General features: G+C 43.5%; 1 protein-coding gene across 1 annotated transcript in view; it reads right to left on the reverse strand.

Annotated features, from left to right (window-relative positions):
* Positions 1-13,325, reverse strand: part of tbc1d9 (TBC1 domain family, member 9 (with GRAM domain)) — a 29,755-nt gene extending 16,430 nt beyond the window's left edge. The window contains exons 1-6 of the mRNA XM_036551187.1: positions 12,927-13,325; positions 12,310-12,494; positions 4,499-4,609; positions 1,930-2,048; positions 1,450-1,678; positions 63-324 (exon numbers count right to left, since the gene is read on the reverse strand). Of these exons, the coding sequence (XP_036407080.1) occupies positions 63-324; positions 1,450-1,678; positions 1,930-2,048; positions 4,499-4,609; positions 12,310-12,430 (842 nt within the window). The 5' untranslated portion in view covers positions 12,431-12,494; positions 12,927-13,325. The remainder of the gene's footprint in view (positions 1-62; positions 325-1,449; positions 1,679-1,929; positions 2,049-4,498; positions 4,610-12,309; positions 12,495-12,926) is intronic.
* Positions 13,326-18,823: the final 5,498 nt, after the last annotated feature.

The raw sequence follows: 18,823 nt of genomic DNA on the forward strand, positions 1-18,823 counted from the left end.
GAGGGGAGCACGGACACTGAAATAAGGTGAGAAACGTGCTTAGAGTAAACCAAGGGGCTTGCCTTTTCAGAGCAGACACTTTCTTGGGAGACTTCTTCTTGAGCTTGGGCAGAGAGCGGTCCTGCTCAAAGCCCTTGTTGTCCAGCAGCTGCCGCATAGCGATGTTGGCCAGCTGCTCCATCAGCTTGAAGGTCTCGTTGATGTTGAGGAAGACAGAGAAGACGTGCTCGTGAGACCTGGTGCTCACTTTAATGATGTCGGGCAGCAGCATGGTGCCGTTCTTCTCCAGCTGGGTGATGTCCGCCCACCGGATCACCAGTTTGGCTGAAACACAGAGGCAAAGGAACCATTCGGAGACTCATAGGGCATGAGGACACACTGTTTTTTCCACTGCTCTTTGAGCACCCCAGTCCCTGCGTGTATTATTAAAAGTTACAGAGGGAATCTCATTACCGGCTGACTTGTTCTGCTTCACTGATTCTAAAAAGGGAAATGTCGTTATGTTTTGTCCAAGCAAGCAGTTCCAATCTTTGCACACAAAGAGAAGAATTTTACTTGCACTTTGCTAAAAAGTGTTTATGGGGGGAAAACATATTCAGTTTTCCAGCACTTTAATCTCTGCTGATGCTGTTAAATTTGCTTTTTATGTAAAATCACCAAAGCACAGACTCATTCAAAGGTCGATTAGGTAGGCCTTTTTTCTCTTCAAGGAAAAAACGCTTTTTTCTCCATTCTGAACTGCAGTATACAATCTACCAGCCTGCAAGCAATCTACTGGCAAACAATGTTTGGTGAACTAGCCACTGAGGTATTCTAAGAACTGAGAGACAAATTCACCATCAGATAAACACTACTATAATTTAGCTTGCAAACTTGCTAATTAGCCTTCACTAGTTACAGATCTTGCTGGTCAACTACATGTATGAGATATTAACCATTGCTAACCAAAACTTTTACTGCTTACATGAAGTGATTGGACCTCATTTAGCTTTCTTAATCTAAGCTCTGTCTAATTCTAAAAAGATCACCTTACACGCACATTAGTTGTGCATATCTGCTTATTCATATTTACTTTTGCCCTTACTACTCGCCCTGAATCTGATTGGTTTCCTTCTTTTAGAAGCAATAGTTTCTCCCATACTTTCACTGGAAGTATATTATAAAGACATTTTTTCATTTTTATGATAAATTCAAATGATACAAGAACAGAAGGAAAATCTGAATAGTGTTGCTTTCTTACAGGAACAGATTCACTAATTTTACGGAGCTTGCCAAAATCAACAGTTTTTCTCCTCAACAGTCGTTAAATTAGGCAAATCTATGGATGTAAGTATTTGCATTTCAGCCCTAGCTGTAAATAGCCCTTGATGAGGCTGCCCCCGGAGAACTATAGATGAGGGAGCGCATCACTCGAGCATGTCTGTGTGTGGGCGAGTCCCTGGCCGTTACCTTCTTTGCCCAGCAGGAAGGAGTAGAAGCACAGGTGGTTGATGCTGAGGTAGACCCATCCCTGTCTGGGCACCTTGCCCTTCCAGTAGCTGCAGGAGTAGTAGTTCACCAGCTTCTCCTCCTCGGGCATTCCAAAGAGCTTGCGGAACTTGGCGATGGCCTCCTTGAATTTGTCCGTGTCGTCGTCCTCCTTGATGTCGTGGTTCTTGTTATACTCTGCAATGATACCCTAAGGAGAGAGGGCACGCCATGCTTACTTGCAAACTCTTTGCTGTGTTTAAATGCTAGAATAAGCTTCAGAGCCAACACAGAGGCATACAGTGCATAAAACATCACACTTCAGCTGACAAGATCCACCGCAGCTAGCTAAATCCCGAATGTATTTTGTCTAAACCTGTCTTCAAATGAAATTTGAGAACGTTTTTCAGTGAAACGCAGAAATGCATCCTTGAGGTACTGCAGAGAGATGCCACAACATACCTGAATCTTGCCCTTGACGAAGGTGGTGATGTCGTTCTCGTTCTCAAAGATGGAGAGCGTCTGCAGCAGGTTCTGCTCCAGCCACTCCCAGTGCTCTGTGATCTCCTTGCGGGAGCCTCCTGAGACAGACAACAGGGGGAAATGTCAGTTCACTGCGGCTGGAGCCCTGGGAGACCGCTGAGGAGGGGCGGGCTTAAGCCTCACAGACAGGCCAAATCCACACTTATGTCATCATTACTGTTTTAAATGGTACACACCCTTTTCTAGGGTAAGACTGGGACTATTAATACATCCTGATCTGCAACAGCAAAGCACTGATTAATTTATCAAGTAAAATGAAATCAATCAACACCCTTATGTACATGTTTTATTTCCATTTTTGATTTGCAGTACACAACAATGAAATGAGCAAACAGCTAGATGAAAGCTTGTGATTAATTTAAGATATTACAGAAAAAGCATGATTTTGGTTGTGCTAATGATTGTAAATTCATGCTATCTGCATTTGGCAGTTACAGATACCTTGCTTTCTAATTATGTATAAAGGACGTTAACTCTTTTCAATGAAAATTGAAGACTTAGTTCTCATGACATTAATGTACTTGTTGTGGCTGAGCTTGTCTCAGCCATCCCAGCCACATATTCATGGCACATACATGGTCTCTGCCTTTTTCCATTCATGTGTTACAAATGCACTTCATGTAAAATTAATTGTTATTACAAAGCTGAAATGGAGTTTCAGTGGAAGTATATTCAAGGAGCTTCCTCAACAGAAACAAACAGAAACAGAAAAATAGAGGTGAGAATGATACAATTTGTATAGAGATGCAGCTTCCTTTCTTTCTTCCCATCTCTGCAAGTACAAATTCTATCACTTAAACTAAACAAACACACAAAACAAAATGATTTTCAGTTTTTACACTGATGTTTTAAAATTCGGTGCACTGATTGATCACTGTATTTTCCCCAGCCTTAACACAGGCCAACTATCGCCATCTGTACCACAAGCTGTCTCTGTGTACGACCCCCGTCTTCCCCCCAGGACTACGCTACAGAGCCCTTTTGACTGCACTGTCAAAAATAAACGGGAAGCATATTGGTTAAAGAACTGGGCTCCAAACAACATGTCAGCTTAGATTTCCAGGTGGGGAACTGACACTGCGCCCTTGAGCGGGGGTTTTTTAACGAAAATTGTTTCAGTGAACATCCAACCGTGTGGATATTAGGTAAAAATGTAAGAAATGTCAGCAGCCCTGTGATAAGGGCATCTGCTAAGCATATTAATAATGCAACACAAACATCTACAGAGCTTCATTTATGCATTTACCTCCAGGGCCGGCATGCTTCACAATGTCAAATAACCATGACAAAATTACATTCCAAATATAATAATGCCTTTAATATAAAAGGGTACACTCCAATTCTACAGTATGATTTTAATACTGCAATGATCATATAAGCTAAACTGGTAATATGCCAGTAGGCATAAATACTTCCATTCTGTAAAGCAAGAAAATGGTAAATGAAAGGACAGTATTTACAAAAGTGAATTGCACATTTTTGCCCGTCGATTCTTGGTTTTCATTACAATAAACGGCACGGGTTACAGTACAGCAGACTGAAGAAAAACCCCCACCGCCCTGATCTATTTGCGCCTCCTTCCTAATCTCTGGCCCTCGGCCCACCGGAGAGTGACCATGCATTTAGCTGCATTAGCTATGCCCCCTCGCCCTGCAGGAGAGAGCTCAGCCTCCATTTTCAGCCTGACAGGGCCGCACAGGCACACACTCCTCAGCCTCCATCTGGGTCTGTGTGTGTGTGTGTATGTGTGCGTGTCTGCGCGTGTGTCTGAAAGAGGTCAAACGGGGAGCTCACACCAGCTGCACATCCATAAAGATACTGTACACTCACACAGGCCCCCAAGATGGCCTCCGTAATGCAGCCTTGCCGTATGTACTGAAAGTAGACCACAGGGGTGTTTAAAATCGCAAGACATGTCCCCCCTTAAAGGCTACCACCCCCACACAGGGACAGTGGCCATTTGAAAAGGTTTTACACTTTAATATAGCAATATTCCCATGATAACGGGACTCCTATGTACTGAAAAGGTATGTGCAGGAGACTGACCTTTAGTGACCTGACAGGGACAATAAAAGGAACCTGCATATTAGCAATGTGAGAATGTAGCCAGGGTGGAGCAGTTAAGTGAAAGACTTCATTAGGGCACACCCCTGCAATAAAGCTGTGTGACAACAGGCTTCCTCTTACTGGGGATTCATATAAAGATCATTTCTTTCCCATCCAGCGTGGCTTGATTGAGTTGACACAAAGGACAAGGCAAACAGTGTCAGGTAAAACTAGGAGAGGGGCACATTCAGTGCTGTGGGACGAGAACAGTTTTTCCTGTCATTTCCCCAACTGCATGGAATCCAGTTTCAGGAACTTGAGTCATGCTCATATTCCGCTTTGAGACTGTTGGCATATGATGTCATGTTTTTCATTCTCAACGGGGAAAAGGACAGCCCGGATGTGGGAGCTTGGTGGGTGGGGTTATGTAAGCGATACCCACCGTGGGCAATTGTCCAGTACACCAGGGAGTCGGGGGACTGGTACAGGATTCTGTAAGGAGCGACCCGGGCGCTGGAGTCCAGCACGACGTCGAGCGTTCCCACAAGCAGCCCTGGAGGAGAAACAGACAACACACTCAGTCACTTTCAGTCAGTTTACTCAGTTACTTTGCCTACATGCAGTAAATCATGACACGAAAGACCTTCTAACACCACTCCCAAATCAAAACCTGCCCGCAAAGACTCATTTATGATAGCCATAATTATTGAACCGTGCTTGACCTGACTAGAATTGCGCCGATCATGTGAATTTGCAGCAAGGGGTGATTGTTTGAGCAGCTACTTGCTTTCCTACCTCGGTTGGGTAGAAATTGCACTGAGCTGGGCGATCACGCAGAAGAGAAGAAGTCATGTGGAGATGGCGGGGGCGGCGCAGAAGACTCTACTGACTGCAACGGAATGCAATTGTACCTTTTTTTAAACCCTGCGAAAATCGCCTGTTGCTGCGGAAAGCACGTAATCCATTTTGAAACCTTAGGCACACAAGGCATTGCCGAGACAAGACGAGGACTCTCTCACTCCAGCTTTGATGCTCTCCATTTTGGCAATCATGAGGGCCGACTCGCCACCTGCTCCCCTTGGCTGTCCCGTTGGTGAGGGTCAGACCCAGAGGAGTCAGAGAGTCATGGGTCTATAGTAAACCACTTAAACCACACAAGATTATGAAACAGACAATGCTTTCTGGGAGAATTCAAACCACCTTCTTTTTCAATAAATATTATCTTATTACTGTCAAGCACTTGTTTGCCAGATATGATACTTGCAACACACTTACTTCCACACATAACAGGCGTGCGCTGGCATAACAACACATTAAAAATGTTAAAATAACAGGGATGAAAGCGATCTGCAGCACACCTCAGCTCGGTGACAGAGTGCCAGTCTGCAGGATCAAGACGCAGCCTGCGTGACTAACTCTGGGTGAAACAAGATCAAAAGATGACTAAAAAGAATAAATTGGGCCTGTGCCTTTATGGAAATGGCCTGCTTACAAGATTTCCCATCTAAGAGAGGGAGGTCCTCCACGGCCTGAAAACAAGCTGATGCTATCTTCACCAGAGGACATAAAAACACACAGACTGCCCGGTTTAATTGCAGGGCCTACAGAATAAATCTACGCATGGTCTCCAGTTCCCTTAAAGTACATAAAATCAATAGACTGTTTGAGTTATTCATCTCCTAGAGTGAGGAGTAAAAGTGTGCTGCTACTGGCATTGCACTCACATATCCCTGTCCAGTTGGTACACCAGACAGGAAAGCTGAGTATTATAAAAATGATTCTTATTCTTCTTCTTTCCACCATGCTGGCTTGAAGAAAAGACTTCCAGGCTTAACAGAAAAATACATTTAATCTCTCCAGTACTGATACGAAATACATATTTCAAATGCAATAATGCGGAGCACTGTCATTCCCACTGTTCTGTTCCCAAAACTTCGCCCCCGGATGCGGTCGGACAGGCTTCAGTGGCTGACAAGGCCCTGCACATGTGACACAGACTCCTCCAGCTCTGTTGAGGCGAGAGGTGTCCCCTCACAGACCGCTTGAGCTTCCAACGTGTCGATGAAATTCAAATCAGACGCTAACACGGGCCTGATTGCAGCTACACCTGACCGCGGCTGGGGCCGCTACGGCACTCACACACGGCAAGTGTACCTGTCCACAGGTGATGAAGATTCCCCCAGCTCAGTCTGCAATATGACACTGACTGTGGCCAGGCAGACGCGGGCATGTTTGTGATACTTTGGATTTTTACTTTGCACATGCCATCCACAAGCAAACAGTGCAGTAAACACGTGCCTAGTTTTTGCTTGACTGCATGACGGGGAGAAATTTTGCTCTAATAAAAATGGCCAGGCAAAGTTCTTGGTTGCTTTGGGAAAAGGAGAGGGGGTAACTGCCCTCATTAATACCCAACAGAGGAGTGGGCAAAATTATGGAGACAAACATCACATTATTGGAATTTAGCAGATGCTCTTATCCAGCACAACTTACAAGTTGTTTTTTTTTTTTACACATTACCCATTTAGACAGCTGGATATTTCCTGAGGCAATTCTGAGTTAAGTACCTTGCCCAAGGGTACAGCAGCAGTGTCCCAGAGGAGAATCGAACTGGCAACCTTTTTGGTTACAAGTCCTGCTCCTTACCACTGTGCTACACTGCCACCCACAGCAGGGCATTGGTGTTTATTTTGTCTCCTGTTTCGTTCGTGTAGATGCTAGTTTCTGCACACATACAATTGTGAGTTGTATGCAGGAATGGACAAAATAAAAAGAAATTCGTAAGCATCAGTCTATCACGCCTTTTAAACAGCCGGCATGTAAGGCCAGCATGATGGACAGCTGATCCTTCACACTTATATAAATCGCTATCACATATATATAACTCCTGCTGGAACTGGGCAGGAGTTATATATATGAGATAGCGATTTACATTTTCCCTCAAGTACTATACCTGAGGAAAATTTAAATCACTATGCTGAGCAGCCTCAGGCTAACACTGCGTACCCCACACACACTTGAATGTAGCCTGCAAGAAGGAGGCAAAAATCTCACAAAAGGTCGCCTGGGCTGACATTTGCAATGCTGGAAACTACTGAGACCGGCTCAGAATATTGATTGGGAGATGGTCCATCTCTTGCACCTACACCCACTGTCCTACAAAGCTGATGGAGTTCGAGTCTCCTCAGAGTTTGTGCAAAGAGACCCGAGCTGTCTTCACCATATCATGACTCACCCGAAGGTGCTATTTTTGACTCACATCCTCTTGGAAGTAACAACATCCACTTCTGCATTTAAACGCAGAGAGCCTCATCCAGGCTTATTGTTCCGACAACCACAGGCATGCAAAATACACCGAGTAAAAACACACAATCTCATTTGTGCATCACAATGGAATTTACCTTCTGAAACAGAGAATCCCAGCTTGGAGACGAAAAACTCCAGCATTGGGACACAATACTAGTAGCTTGCACACCTACATAGCCATTAGCCATGTGAACTTGATGATGTACAAGATGCCACTCCTCAAACTCAGCAGCAGAAGAGTATTTGTGGGGGTGGGGGTGCAGATTTTTAATTATTAAATATGCATTGCGTGGATGTGAAAAAAGTGGATGCGAAAAACAAAGGACACTTGGCAAAGAAATCACATTTATAATGCCTGTGTTGACATGAAACAAATATTTAACAAAGTCAATCTTTAGGTAGCCCTGGAAAAGAGCCGAGCTGAACATACTGAGTGCTTTATGGAAACACAAGATTAAATTAAGCAGGCCTGCAGGCCAAAGCATGGGAGAGCATCACTACAACTCATGTCCTTATATTTTATAAAATGGTGTGTCTATGAGTGCCACAGTTTTGCCAAAAACAAAGTTTAGAACCCCCGCTTTATAATAATCTTAAAAGTCAACTTAAGTTGGCCTTGAGATTGGATTGGATTGTGATGACTCAGAATGTCTTTCGGACATTGTTGATATTAGGTGTTTCTCTGGATGACAAAAAATGCAAGTGTACTGTACTTTTCTAAACCAAAACTGCAGCATGTATTGCATTTCTACATACCTTCACCAAAATGTAGGTTGGTTTTAGGAAATCAGAGGCCACATGCAACAAGCCTGCTGTTTCCACCCTCCGCAGTGTGGTTGCATGTGGAACGGGCCTTTCTCTCCATTGCGCTCAGCACACAAACACAGCTCGCTTGCTGCGGTCTGAGGGCTATGAGCTGTAACCCACTTTCTCTCCAGACCAGCAAGATAAACAGCTAAGATGAACGGCTCACTTTGGCCGCCCATTCTTGACCCCCCCTCCCCTTCCCCCCCGCACAGACACGCTCAAAAAACTTTTCGGGGGGGAGTCTTCAGACCTCGACCGCGTCATCTCGCACCTGAACCGCTCACGGTGATAAACAGGAAGAGGAGGGGACCTGTCTGAGCCTAACAGCGACGCATGCAGGTCAGCGTTTTTGGAAAACAGCAGCAGCTAATAAAGCTCTCACCCTCTGCCTCAACACACTCACAAACCGCACAGAGGGCAACCTCTATCTCCGCCGCCCACAGCTGACCTTATTCATGCACTTCTAATGTTAAAAAACACACTGAACGCAGATGCACCATCTCTATCAAAACAAGCAATGAACTTGACAAAGAGAGGCCGTGTTGGTTGTACTGTACCTGCAAAAAACTGTTTGTATTCTACATGTGAAGCATTAAGTCATGTTTTTTTGCATTCCAAAGTTAATTTCACTACATCTGACTGTAAGCATTCTACATACATGAAATCAAAGCAGCTCCAACGGGAATCTCTTTGGTAAGAGCAGAAATCCCTGACATGTCATCTGACATCTAATAACAAAAAAAGGTAAGCACAGGAGGAAGTTTGTATTCAAACAAGCAGAGCCGAAAGGATTGCTTCTCCTTTTTTTCCCCTGCAGATACGAGTTCTGTCAAGAGAAACTGAGAGTGAACCGTCGTCGTCTTACGGGATGGGAAACAATGGAGCCATGGGGTCCAGGAAACAGAGCACCTCTTTCCTTAAGGTTGCCAGCACCTCAGGGCAAACAGTAGGCAAACAGGCCTCTAAAATCCATTTTGCTTCCACAAGTGGCAGGGGACTCTAGATGGAAATGGACTTTGCAGAATTTCCTCATCATAAACGTGGATAAAATGAGTGTAACTGGCAACGCATCTTGGCTCACCAATATCACTGAATCATGACTATGAATCCTGACGATATTGACTTGCTAACAAAATTTGTGGTGCCGTCTACAGTTGTCTACTACTGATTCACCTGAAATGCAGGCTACAGTTTTGGGTTGTATTTCTTGCAAATAGGCATACAGTTTAGGTTAAGATCTCCAACTACATTTTTTCAGCTTGATTATTTCTATAAAACCATAACAGTCCACAACACAACAAATCATGTGGTCTTGGGTTGTTTTCGGTTGACTAATATCATCTCCCACATGGGATCATACTCCATGCATGTCATAAGTCTTGAAGCTTTGCATTACAAGGGTTTCACAGCATGCGCCTGACCATTCAGGCTAGTCACCTAGTTCCTTGTTCTTTTGGTTTTTAAGAAAAAAAGAAACTGGATACTAATGAGCAAGGATCACAGGGGAAGCAGGACTCAAATAGAGAAGTACATGAAAAACTCTCCTTTGGTTAAGTAAGACAATACAACACAACCGGAGCGAAAAACATGTACAAACAACAGGATGTACACTATAACTTTTCTGTACAAGGGGTCAAGTTGCAGCTATACATTCTAGTTGGCAAACATACAGGCTGTGCTTCATTTCCTCTATGACAGGACAACTGAGTCAAAGTGCAAAACAACAGTTAGATGCTTGATTGCTTCTTTTCTTTTAATTTGCAGCCTGTTTTGTCTCTATTTCATACTGCCTGGTTTGGTGTTACACTGGCTGTTGTCGTTACAGCAGAGTACAAAGGTCATACAGGCAGACCTTTAGGGAGAGACAAGTTAAGGACAGAAGCCCAGCGTACGTGCTGCATTAGAGGCTTGCCAACCATTGCTCAACTCTGTAACTCTCTTGTTGTCACAGATTCATGAGATGCTTTCTGAAATAGAACCACCTTCCCACCCTTCCCCCTACTGATACATACGTCTCTGAGCAAATGGATAGATTGTTCACGTTATCGTTATCACAATGTCGTCAAAAACATGAACAATGTTTCAGTGAATTAAGAAAAAAATTCACATTCGAAAAGAACCACTTCAGGCTAATTGGACTTGTCTAGGTAAGGCATCTTGTACAAGGAGACAAAGCCAGACTCAGTGTAAACACTCTACTGAGGACCAGGCCAGAACACTCTCCGATATTCAGGGTTGTGCTCCAGTGAATTGTTTCAGCCAGAGATAACCCCATAACCCAGCATTCAAAAATCTCACTGTGGCACTGGCAGGTCCCATAAGGTGAATCCAACAAAAATATCATTGTTGTTTCCTTTGCCATAAACAAACCCATTGATGGGCTAACGAGCGCTCACAGTGCAGAATTTCCCAGGCTGCTTCTCTGCGTTTTGGTCAGTACCAGTGTCCCCTGCAGCCTCCACTCTCTCCAGAGCAAAGCTGGCATGCTGATACTGCTGCGCCCTGTGCCCAGACAGCCTGGGCCACATTTACATAACCATTACATCATCCACAGCGCTGTGCCATGCTCTACAGCTAGTGCCGGGCCCTCGTGAACACGCTGGACAAAAAAAACCCCTACGAGTCACGCTCAAAATTCCATCTTTTCCCTCAGAGGCTCCTGGGAAATGAAATAGCTGGCCTTTGAACATGACCTGTCAAATGTCAATAGGCACAACTTCTATCTAATGAATATACGCGCCCACTGCCATGCAGTACATTGGTCAACTTGGCGGGTGGGAGGCAAAACCGTTGTTTTTGTTTTGGGTCCTGCTCCCCAACACTGACCATACAAGCACATGAGATGGCAGACTCAGACACCTTCCATAACAACAGTGACCCAGAGAGGACAGCAGATGAATCAGGGCGATAAGAATGACTCTGCATGGTCACATGGTCTTCTACTGATGCCAGGTTGCAAATGCAAGTCAGCATAACAATGGCTTGCAAACAAAGCCTGAAGACTACACTCCCATGGAGAGGCCTATATGCATTGGGAAATAGACCATCTGAGCAAGCATGCGCATCCTACCTATGCACAGATTACTGCATAGTGTAATTATTACTCTTGACCTAATAGCTTCCATCTGCTTTTCTTTGCTCACCATTTTATTGAGTGATACATTTACATTTATTCATTTGGTAGACGCTTTTATTCAAAGGGACAAGTGAGGCAGACTACAACACAAGCGAAATACACACATAGAGTCGCAATATTAGACATGCTGCATGACCAAGTTTCAATAGTTGGCCAATCTGGCGATGCAATGATACATCTTCCTCTAGTATTTTCTTGATTCTAGCCACTACTGAATACTCCAACCATGCATTTGTCCTTCAAAAAAGAATCAACTCAAGTGCTTTGTCTTGGTTCATTGCAGACTAGTCATTGTTTACATGTGTCTTCACTGAATGTTTACACACATTTTTGGTAAATTTCCAGTGGGCCTTCAAGGTTTCAAATGTAAAGCATTAAATTACCTTCCTTATACAAAACTGCTGAGGAAGACAATCCTTCATAACAGAACAACCTTCCACAATGATTACTCTCACAAAGTTCAATGCCCCAATTTCGCCGTAATTTCATCAATAGGTAGTGAGTCTTCCTGACGCATACAATGAAAATGAGGTTGTTCACATGAACGAATGGCACTCACAACGCGAGCCAAAACGTCATTTGCCATTACAGTTCCTTGTCATAATCTACCTGATCGACGTTGTCAATACACGTGTTACGCTTCAATTGCGGCCAGCAAGCTGGAATTGACTTGCTCCAGCGCCAGTTATAGATGAGCCTGTTTGACAACAATTCATAAGGAAGCAATAGCTGCGGGCATATCAGGCATCACAAGCTTGTGACATTGAAATTAGCAACCCGACACCGCAATTATCCGGTAAAACGCAGAGCAACAATCCCGGGATGTTATCATCACATGGCTCTTGACACCTTTCACTTCCTGACACCTTGATATCAAGCAGCAGCGTATCCGAAATGGGTGTGTATATAACAGCAAGCAATAGTGTTTTTATAGGACATTAGCTAGCTACTTGCATAAGTTGGCATCATTAAATAATTAATGCGCAGAGGCCGTTTGTACTCACCCGCGAGCCCTCCACCTCCATCTCCATGTCCCTTCCTCTTCTGAAGGATGAAATAGGGATTTGCTCTTTCCGTGATCCACAGCGCGCTGGCCAACAAAACCTCCTCCGGGTTGACCCACATCTTCACATTAATTTCGTTAGGAGGACATCAAAGACAGGTCACTCATCCACCGTTCAGTTAATCACTGCCAGGGACAATAAGGATACATCAGTGATGGAAACGGAGCTAGCTGCCTAGTATTTTTCATCATGATGAGGAGATTTCAGCAAGGCATCGCCCGATTCGGGTTATCCAATCGTTAGCTACAACTAGCTAGCTGTCAACCTGCTACCTGACTAAGCGGGACGTAATGCATTTAAAGCAATTGCAGTTAGCCTGCCAGCTATCTTTCCTAATGCATTAACCAGGCACTGCAGAAATACACCAAGTGTGCATTGACTGCAGCCAACTTCGAGGTGTTAACAACGTCGTTAGCTAGCTAGATAGCCAGCTGTCTAACTCGCTAGTCAGATAGATAGCCATCTCGCTACACCGTATGCGAAGGAGCTTGAATCCCAGTTGTCAGTTCTAATCCCAGCCGCTAGCTAGCCATTTTACGTAAAATTATAGCACCCACCTTTTTAAGACTCGGCACTATGGAAGTAGTACCGAGATGCTATTTCTTTAAAAATACGCTAATACGCTCCGCGAACATCTGAACGATGTGTCGGCGATGTAAGGCTAACAAAATCCGGAACGTTTCCCACAATAGAGCAGCACGATGGAGCAGCGCTGTTGTTGATTCTGCGCTGGGAAGAGATGTCAGGTGTGACACGACGCTGTCTCGGCTTTGCTGGCAGAACAATCACTAGTTAAGACATTACACGATGATCGTTAAAATAATGTTAATCCACCTGCATTCTCCGTTCATTGTTCCGTGTAGACCAGTCCACCGCTAAAGCTACTTTCCAAAGCAATAGAAAACCACACAAAGCAATCCTGGCTATTACAACACAATGCGACCCACTCAGCAGCGCCGCACAGTCGCGCAATATCAACAACAAGCGTCATGGGGAGGGCAGATCGTTCCGTCACCATTGTGGGAGGTATAGTGTAGAAGGTGGGTGGACGAGACAACCAAGAGTAGAGTAGCAAGGTGTCTTTTACCTTCAGCTCGATATCTAACACGCCAGTGGACAGAAATATGAAAATCGCTACGTAGCGTTTAAATCCCAAACAGGTTCCTTGACCCATTAACTTCTTTCCAAAACATGCTTTTTCCCCATTTTTTTTATTTCTGTTAAATTTTTAGATCCTCATACATTACATGTTTCAAGCAAGCCTGGATAGTGGCATACAGTAAATTCTACATTGTTTTATGGATTTGGAGAAATATATATGGAGAAATATGGAGAAATTTCTACAAATCCCCCAAACATAGGTTACCTCTCGTATCCTTATTCTAAGCAAAACTCCCCCCTCCACCAAAAATACAGAAATGATAGTTCCATTTTCCAGACCAAAAAAAATGTCAATGACTCAAGTGGAAAGAACCAAATAAAAACAGGGAAAGCTAGTGGCCTCGTACTCATACAATCGTTAAAAATCTGCCATGTTCATCTCATGATTTGAGAGTGTCTTTCTGCAGCACATATCGAACTGAATGAGGTCATGCAGAATATCATTGAGAAATAAAGAGACCTGCGGCTGGATTGTGATTCAAAAAGATGGTGATAATGAATGGTGAATTGGAGATGAATATATTAGCATTAAATTAAACCTGGGCCAACTGCAATACAATACCTACAAAGCCCATCTTTTGTACACAGACATGTTGAATGATGTTCACGTGTCAGTCGACCACCACTCTGTGTTTTTAACAGGTAGGACCACACAGATCCATGTTCATTGATTATACTCTTGCATAAAGCTGTTTGTGTGACTTAGTATTTATGAAAGGATGAGAAGAGGTCAAATATACAATGAGGAATGCAAAGTACTGCCATGACACTGTAGAAACATAGGGTAGAACCAAACATATATGGTTTCACATTGACAAAGGTCCTGTGTAGCAAGGGGATCTCCCCCGGCATGCACTTTTACCATTCAAAATACAATACCACAAGCAGGGGGTTTTGTTTACTTGAAAAATGGTTTGATCTGAAACTTTCCAAGGGGACTGTACTTTTGGTGATACATTTTGAAAGATGACTCACTTTCTGCTGGTTTCAATTTATATGGAAGGGCAGCTGAGACCACAGTGTTGCTCCATGCATATTGTGTCCCCAAGTGCTAAACTAGGATCCGCTAACTCTATCTGTGAAATAACTTGCACATCAGACTGAACCATAGGTAGTGCTGAGACACATTAACTCTGAGGCTCCTTAAAATCTCATGGGCAGCCTTTACCACTCTTACTAGTAATTTCGCATAGCATGAAAAAGGTCACTGTTGCCTACAGCATTCATTCTCTCAAACCTCACCGTACAGAGGTTTTTTTCTTCCTGGGCTCTACTGTGTCTGGAAAACCTTCTAGATTGTAAATTAGCAACATCTCCATGCTAAATAAACCACAGACCGTACATATTGAAGCTATACAGTTTACTGCTGTTTCAGCACTTGAAAACACAAACCTGTGTTGTGGATCAAACCAGTGACTTGGTGTGAATCCTAAAAGGTGTTGCACCAAACCACAAAGCAGCATTTTTGTCACTAGCTGTTTCAGGAGCTCGGAGGCAAACACAGAACTGTGTGGGTTTATCCTCTAGACTTTCCTCTGAACAGTGAGACACAATATCACACTGGTCTCAGTGTCCATGCTAGTGCACACCTTCGCCGGTTGATTCTGCAGTGTACACAACAGATAGCACAACACTTTTAGTCATTTTCCATTTTCTGCTCAGCATCTGTAATGTTAGTAAATTTGATATGCAGCATCTTGTAACACATTACCTCAGAGGGAGCTATTTATAAATAGACAGGCAATGTGTTGTAGTTAACCAGAGAAGACAACTTGCATTTATTTATAAAGTTACACATTAGCTGGACCAGTTAACCAGGTTATCAAGGGTAGTGCCCCACCTGGGAGTCACCTACTTTTCCTGCCTGATGGTCTTGCAGACTCCTCTCTCTGTGAAGGTTTGCCTTCTGTGTGGAATGTGAGACCATTCACTGGTTAATTGTGTCTCACACTGAGGACAGACCCATAGGAAAGCCAATAGAATAAAAGTGTGGAAAAATAAGCCTATGGTAAGAAGTGGTTTGCACTGACCCCTGCTGATGATAAGAACAGCTGCATGCGGGTGTCATACTTTCCTCTTCTGGCTGTGTTCACATACCAGGAACTCATTGGAAGCTGGATATCATGTGACCACAGCCATGTCTCATTCATATGTTGTGCATCTTTGCATGCATGAAACACCCACCCCCTCCTCCCACCAACACCACCACCACCACCGCCACCACCACTTCAGATTTTCTTGCTGTAAAACAGGACAATCCTGTTCCGATCTCATTGAAAAGCATTCAGCCCATCCTTACAAACAGGAGTCTTTTGTTTGGATGTCTCTGAGGTAAAGACAGGGTACTGTAGCTGCTCTTTGGTGGCTAACAACTTGTGCTCATCAATTGTTTGACAGTTATCCCCTATTATCAACTTTTGTAGTTTAGATTATATGTTTCAATATGATTACCACCAAATATTATTACAATGTTATACATCAAATGTTTAGTGATGTCTTGGCATTGTTCTCTTGCTTTTTGTTTAGTAATTTCATTACTGTTTATTACTGTTGTGGCAATTATGAGAAAATACAAGGGGAAAAGAATCAGGTCGTATGCTATCATATCTTTGATCATTATTCACAGGTTATCCCATGGCCACCAGACGGCACTGTTAGGCTTCCTCCTCCATGAACATAAATTCAGTGCTTGTCTTCCAAGAACTAATATTTAGTTTTTGAAAATTGCCTACCTTTATTTTTCAGCCATAACATAGAATTCCTACTAACATACCTACTTACAATGTTACACAATACCTAATTTGCAATACAGAGATTTATTCTGAGCTTTCATGTGTGTTCAGCAGCTTTGAGCAACTGGGAAATATATGCGCTAATCAAGACACAGAATTATGGACAGTGGGCTTCTGATGTCACGTACAGTACAGTGTCATGCTGACAGAGTCCTCCGTCTACAATGACCACATATTTTGACAAAGGCATTTTTCCTGCACTTTGGGAATAATTAACAGGTCACAACTGGGGTTTATTTCTGACTCTGTAATCATGTACTCTCTGGTCTAAATGAAGGGTCATGTTAATCCGTGCATGCAACACAATGGGCCAGTGGTCACGTTCATTTCCTCCACATCCCAGCTGGTCTCTCCGTTGAGTTACAGACGATTGTACTGGATACCCTTTAGACTAGTGCTTATGCCACCCCCCCCCCCCCCCAAACTGAGCTGAGACCCAGAGACTCATGGATCCATGGGCCATTGTTCTCGCCTGTACAATGACACCCCAGTGTGTTGCGGTTTATGACCCACACCAACAGCTGTGTTGTCAGTGCAGTGGCCAGGTGGCACGCACTTCCCCGGCTACCGCAGCGCTCCCGCCCACCGGTCGCCAGGGCAACCGGACATCTCAGCCCGATGGGGTCGGTTCAAATGGCGCAGACCCAAACACATGTCGCAGGGGCCAGTTTCTGAGAAGTCTGTGCAATATTACACCGGGGTGGCACTGACTGCATGGAAACGTTGACATAACCGCTGGCCCGGCTGTGTTTGATTTAGACAGGAGCCATAAAACGGCAACTTACATAATGCGTGGGTTGCTCGCAAATATTTGGAACATGGTGCCTCTAATAAACTATGAAACCCGAGCAGAAATGTACCAGACAACAGAGAGTCAACAGTACCAGTGATGACCATTCTCTTCGTGGCTAATGTCAGTATTTGTTGCCTCCGAAATCAACTTGATACAAATGCACATTGTGATACAGTACGATCACACCACTAATTTCTTACCTTGGTAAGCAAATGTAGCAGGACAAACGTTGCTGGATTTCCCCCCTCCCCAAATTAAGCATTGACATACTTGTTCAAACCACTCCCCTTTGTCAAGCCAGAGGGGGCAATAAATAAAACAGACCCAGGTATGAAAAACTTGCAATAAAATTTATTGTAACTCACAGTCATTGTTTGAGTCATACACGTGCAACATTGTACTATAACAGTAGATCAACACGGCTGCACATTATTTACAGGTTCTTCTATGTAACAAAATAGCAATATAACTCTGCTGGATAGTGTACTTAACGTTAACATTAGTAACAACCCCCCCCACCAAGACCCAATTTGGATAAACACAGAGGACAGGCTCTTTGTATCCACCATTACCCCGGCTGTGTTAGCTGGGAAGCAAATGAAAAGCGGTGCATTCTGCAGCCTGCCCCCTTTAACACGCAGTAACATTCTCCAAAATGATTGAGTTTTTTTTTTTTTCCTTTTACTTTTTGTCTGCTTTCCTCTTTCAAGGTATAAAGTGCATTATGGGAAGGTGTGTACAACCAGTTTAAAAAAGAATGCAAAAGAAAAAAAAAAAAAAAGAAAGATGGGTCAAAGGACAAGCTGAAATGCGTTTTCTTTTTTAGGAACTGAAATAATTTAATACTTTACAAAAATCAATACTGGGAAGAACACACACCCTAGAAGACAGACAAGTGCATTAGCTAAGCCGAGTGTTTGTTTAGCAGCAGATGAAATGCTAAATTATCCAACATCAAAGTCACTTAGAAACATCTCTGTCACTTAAATAACCAGTTTTCACTAAACTATATATCTGCACACATTTGTTTAGTCCTATTAAAAATGAGCACTATATACTTCTCCAAGTGTGATTTGGCTAAGCTAAGCAAAGGTTAACTCGGGTTATTTAAATTAGGAACACAGATACCAAGGTACGGCAAGCCAACGAGCTTAAAAAGCATTGACAAAATTCACTCGCCTCAACTGACATCATTCAGATCCCACTTCTCTTGGCTGCGCCGTTATACAGGGCAGCACACTAAGATGAACAGATCTGTAGGCCACTGACGGACATTTCCTCTAATGTCATTATAAAATGAACACAAGTTCAGATAACAGCACAGAGAACGCAGCGATGAAATTACAGAGCAAGGAGGTTTTTTCCCCCCTAATAAATGAAGGAGCTGTCAAAGGAGTGAAATAAATATGACCCATGTGTTTTGTATAAATACTTGAAAACCTCTCTGTTTTCTCAGTTCTTTATCCAAACAACCTGTGGTCTATCTGGCAGATAACCAGATTATAAAAAATACAAATGATTCCTAAACATGCTGGGTATAATTATTTCATCTTCCCCGCGTGCAGTGAAACAGAGTAGTCCATCAGGAGGAGAGATTGATGACACAAGATAACCTGAGGCTCCAGAGCAAGGCTACTCAATTCCCAGGTTTTCCAGTTTTCTGTAAACCGCTGCCAATCTCAACCAATTAAGCTCGGGAGAGGTTGAA

This window comes from Megalops cyprinoides, chromosome 18, assembly GCF_013368585.1.
Source record: "Megalops cyprinoides isolate fMegCyp1 chromosome 18, fMegCyp1.pri, whole genome shotgun sequence".
Classification (NCBI taxonomy): domain Eukaryota; kingdom Metazoa; phylum Chordata; class Actinopteri; order Elopiformes; family Megalopidae; genus Megalops; species Megalops cyprinoides.